At 36.1% G+C, this 5,280-nt stretch overlaps 1 protein-coding gene across 1 annotated transcript; it reads right to left on the bottom strand.

Moving 5' to 3' along the window:
* Positions 1 to 3,676: 3,676 nt before the first annotated feature.
* Positions 3,677 to 4,317, bottom strand: LOC132042277 (protein RKD3-like). The gene is made up of 2 exons (XM_059432871.1): positions 3,994 to 4,317; positions 3,677 to 3,802 (listed from the first exon to the last, which is right to left on the bottom strand). The coding sequence occupies exons 1-2, from the start codon at positions 4,315 to 4,317 to the stop codon at positions 3,677 to 3,679; spliced, it is 450 nt and encodes a 149-aa protein (XP_059288854.1).
* Between the last annotated feature and the right edge of the window lie 963 nt (positions 4,318 to 5,280).

The raw sequence follows: 5,280 nt of genomic DNA, 5'->3' as shown, positions 1-5,280 counted from the left end.
CTTGTGGGTTGTTGCTGAATTAAAATGAACAGATACCACTACTTGAATTGCTGTCTTAAAACAGTTGCTGTGTTTTGACTAAATGGTTGTTATATTTTTGGGATGAAAATGCCATCTTTGAGTAAACTTGTTGCCACACTTCAAGGCCAATTTTTGCTGTACTTTGGGCATTTCTTGGGCTCTTTGCAACCTGCATCTTGCTTGTTGTATTTTCGGACCATGAACTACTGTGTGTTGCTGCTATCTTTGATGAGCCAATACTGCCCTTGAGCTGCTATTTTCAGAGGCAGCTTATTGCCACATATTGTTATGGTTATAACTGTTGTTACATTAATCTTGTTACCGTGTTTTGAGGGTTAATTGCTGCCCTCTAGCTGCTGCATTTCGGCAATTGGCTGCTGCGTTATGATGCTCGTTTGGGGCTGAAACCACTGCTGCGTTTCGGCCAGAATTTTGCTGCACTTAGAGTGGATTATTGTTGCATTTTTAAGGCCGTTTGGTCTGCCCATGCTATCCCGTTAGTCCCAATTTGTATTATATGATTTAGATGTTTAGTGAGTTCCGTATATCGACGTGGAGTTTATCATGCATTTTGTTTAGATTGAGTTTATATTTCTATATGTTTAACATTATCCATTGATCGTATATTAATCCTTTTCCCTTCCTTTTTATGCATGACTACCGCATATGAGTCCGAGGGACTCGCTCATCTCCCGCATTCGGTGTTGGGCTAAAGGCCCAACACAATATCCTCGGGTCATCTTCCTTCAGTTCCATCCGCAGCACAAATAGAAACAAAAACTCTGGGCCGAAGCCCAATGAACAGTGATAGCCGCAGCAGCAATATAAAATTCATTGGGCCCAAGCCCAATGACGTGAGCAGTTCGCAACGGATGGGCCCTAATAAATGGGCCAGATCCGTTTAACCTTTTCCTCTCTTCCTTATTTTACTTGTTGTGTATTTTATTTGCTTTATATGACTAACATCTTATCTTATTTTTATTTTAGATGAACTTCTAGTAAATTAATAGGTTTAGCTCTAGCATAAGGGATAGTTAGTTTAAGAGGAAACTAATGATTAATGCCACAAGTCTCATTCTATTCTATTTATGTTTAAATTATTTATAGTATTTACAATATGTATTTTCATAATTAATTTCCAAAATAACATGATTACATATTTTGGAAACTAAAGAACCATGCTTTGTGATACTATCTTAAAACTTTCAAGACATCACTAATATATAAATACTAATCCAAATATACTTTATAAACATCATTTTTAAGATTTATTCAACTATGTATACTTCTAGTCTAACATAATCAAATAAAGTCAACAAAAAGAAACTCATGTCTTTCGTATAATAAAACTAGATTTTGATCGGCATTATCATAGTAATACAATTTTATCTAAAGTTTCAATTTCGCTAAACTCATCGCTTACATGAAAATCATTACATCTTCAAATTCATCTCCGATAAATACTTAAAATCTTTTCATACCACCATTATATCGTACAAATCTTATTTTTATAACATTATTACATTATTACATTTTACTTTAAACTCTAGCAATATTCACAAGTTATTTTTAAACTTTTAAACGTTACACTTATACTTAGCCTAATTAAATTTAAGTCCGGTCGGATTAACCATTATTAATGGAACTTAGAGGATGCCTAATACCTTCCCTCTAGGTTAGTTGAACCCTTATCCAGATCTTTTTTGGTTTCGTAGACTTTAAAAACAAATCAACTTTAGATAATTACTTTAGTTACCTTAGGTGCCCTAATTCACCATAAGTAATTAGGTGGCGACTCTTAACTTTAAATAACCCCGGAATTCCCGGGATGTTGTAAACTATTTTGACCCGGTTAAAATAGGGTATGAAACGACAGCGACTCACGTGGGACTTCTAGGTTCTAACCATAACGGACTTAGTTTTTCTTAATTAGGCTCTGTGTGCTAACTTAGTTGCTTTATTCGCTTAAACTATTTTCACATGCTATAAACTGCTTACATGCTATTAATTGTTTGTTTGATATAAATCGTTGAGTATTCTTGCTGATAAATTGTCGTTAATATTCATACTTCCTATAAACTCATCCGGAAAACTCTTTACAAATACACACACATACAACGGCTTCGCGGTTGTGCCTCGTGCACTACTAAATCACCCTTAGTTGGATTGATCTTGTGGATTTAGTCGATCGGCGGCGTAGCGATCGACGACCACGTACTTTCCACTCCCAAGTTGTCGCTTGGGGAACCTTGTGTCATAGTAAACCAACTCTTAGTCAACCTAAGATAGAGCTAAACCAATACCGTTACTAGGGGCATACATTTCATGACCTAGGAGGTTTAATACCCTTGGTGTATTAAATCCATTAGATGACTTTACCCAACGTCCAAGCGGGGCCACGACCACAGTGACACTAAATCATACTTTATGTGCATGTTTGAAGAATGCTTGTGCCTAAATATTGACTATTTGTTTTAATTAATCAAACTTTAGGAGGGAGGGAACAACTAACATTTCTATGACAGGTATGGATCCGCATTGGAGTACAACAAATGACGAAGACCAGTGACATCACAGAATTGAGCTGTACATTTAGACGTAGAAATTGTATTAAGAAATACTTTATGTAATAAATATTACACTTTGTACTTTATTTTGGGGAAATAGAATTTGTTTAATTAATCAAAAGCAATGGAATGACGTATTATGGCACACTTTACCCTTCAAACAAACGTTAGGCCTACCTCTCGGCACAAAAAGGTCACATGCATATTAGGACGCGTTATTGGTTGATATATTCATGTACATTTGTTTGACAACTTGTTTGACTTTATTTGATGAATTATTTGCCACGACCTACTTGACTTTACGTGACCATAGTGACATCACTTGCATTATTGTGTTCCTTTTTATTTTTATTATTCCCAAAAGGGTTGATTCGTGTTGACACTCGAGCTGGCCGACCCTCCTTATCGTACAAGATCAAAAACGTCATCACTACCTCGACGTACCTGGGTTGTGCAAGGAAAGGAAATCGTCATGTATCGATCCGCCGCACCTATTTCAACCGGTTTGGAAAACATTGTGGTCTCTAACGATTCTCCCGAGACTTAGAACGAACACGAACTACTATCCAACATGATGAACACATCGCCCGCTTGACTCAAGAGATTGAGAATCTACGTGGAGAACTAAATCGGATTTTCAAGTTGCGGAAGTTGAAATATATAATGGTTGCGATTGTGCAAAGATTGCGCGTCGAACGGGGCATATTCTTGAAGGATATCGCATAGTATCAAGTCAGCAATTGCAAGATTCAGATAAAGCAAAGGGCAAAGCCAATCTAATACCGATTAAATTTGAAAGGGTACCATTGTCCCAACTACTTTCTTCGAGTAGCTAATAGGAACACATAAAAAAAAAAAAAAACATAAAAGCAAAGTTCAATCATGCAAGGTTGGGGACCGGAAGTGAAACGTTGAAAGAAATAACTTAATGACTTCATCTTCATCATCTTCCTCTCCATGGCCATAACGATAAGCAGCATCATTGTCTGCCAATCGGACCACTATCGCGATGAAGTACCAAAAGAAGCACGCAATTCCGCCATACCCGCTAAGCCTTCTCTTGTGGTTAGCCCCGAAACAATATTGCCTTAATCTCTTTGTTTTCTCCTCAAGTTCCATGTCCGAATTTCTTCCATCCTTTTCTTCTCTTCCTCAATGAATCTATCACATCCTTCCACTTTTGTTCCATACCATTTCCTTCCCCCCTTCAATTCCTGTAAATATTCATAACCGAAACAAGGGTTACATGTTTATATAGAGAATAAATCTTAACGTTCTTTTTCTAAACAAAATATTAAGAGAATCTAATATCATTACAAAGTGAATTTTTTTTTTTTCATCACCATAATATTATATGCAATTGAAACAAGAGTGTATAAAAGATGTGTATATAGAGAGAGTGAACCTTAACATTCTGGATTAGTGCTTGAAGACTCCTCAACTTCCTATGTGGCCACCTTCGAATTCCCAAATCCCTACATCTTATCTTCAAAAATGTCACCCCAATATTGAGTTCCTTGGCTGCTTGAATTATTGGCATGTAAAAGTACTTTGAAATTGCTTCTCGAGACAACATTTTTTGCTTCCCTTTTTCCTCAACACGATCATTAGTCATTATCCTTTCTTGATTGTTGTCACATAACAACAATTCCTGGTTCTCAGTTCTCCCAAATAATTGGGTACTTAATCCAAATCCACCGCTCATTTCGCTCCACATCCCTGCACCCATAACATTATAATACATTAGCTAATTTATTTAGAACAATTACTATTAGTGTATACAAATAGATATTCAGAATATGACCATCACACAGGGTAGGGTTATAAAAAGATGAATAAATTGGATCTTCAAGAGTACAATCCATCATCAAAGGATTGTTAGCGATCAAAAGCGAAATCATGCGATGATCGATAGCGTAGTGTCCCGAATTACCTTGCATTTTTTTCTTGGATTGGATTCATAAGGAAGGATACCGAGACGTATATGCGCATTGGTTCTATATGCACGGATGTTTACAAGTGGACGGGCGATCTTGAAGATGCCGTCTGGCGTTTTTGCTTTTGGAAAGTAGATACTCCTTTCATAAAGTTGTCGGCCATCGGGGTTTCACCTGAGGGGTAAAAGACTTTTTTAAAAGTGGAACGGCTGCTTTTTATAAAGCATGTCGGCCACGAAAAATCAAATGAAAAAAAAAAAAAAAAAAAAATCCGGAATTGTGTATAGATACGTATTTTTTTTAAATGTAATTAAGAATAGACGTATATAACCGATAACAAATCTGTAATACGTCAAAACCATGATATACAAATCAAGAATCAATTAATTACGTTTTATAAGTACGGTTAAGAAATCTATTGACAAGAAATAATTTGTATTAGTACTTATACACATGAGAAATATATAAAGACAAGACTAGTACTTTAAAGTAAATTATCTACCCTAAGTCTACAATACAGTGACTTATACCTTATATTTGACTAAACATTTTAATTTAGGCTTGTCCGCCTTACAATAGGACTTAATCATTTTCATTTGGGCTTTGTACGCCTTATAATAAGACTTTGATAATTTATTTGGTGGGATACGTAGGCAACCTATACAAGGTTCGGTCACACCACAACATGAGTTTAGTACACCCTTCTGAGACAAAACTGGGGCATATTTTGGAAACGTATAGACAAAAATGGTTGG

Source organism: Lycium ferocissimum, unplaced genomic scaffold (genome assembly GCF_029784015.1).
Source record: "Lycium ferocissimum isolate CSIRO_LF1 unplaced genomic scaffold, AGI_CSIRO_Lferr_CH_V1 ctg14478, whole genome shotgun sequence".
Classification (NCBI taxonomy): domain Eukaryota; kingdom Viridiplantae; phylum Streptophyta; class Magnoliopsida; order Solanales; family Solanaceae; genus Lycium; species Lycium ferocissimum.
This window is presented reverse-complemented; position numbering and strand designations above follow the sequence as displayed.

Coding starts and splice junctions, on each gene's coding strand:
- LOC132042277 (XM_059432871.1), bottom strand. CDS start 4,317: ATGGGTGCAGGGATGTGGAGCGAAATGAGCGGTGGATTTGGATTAAGT. Junction 3,803..3,993: donor CACTAATCCAGAATGTTAAG/GTTCACTCTCTC, acceptor GAATATTTACAG/GAATTGAAGGGGGGAAGGAA.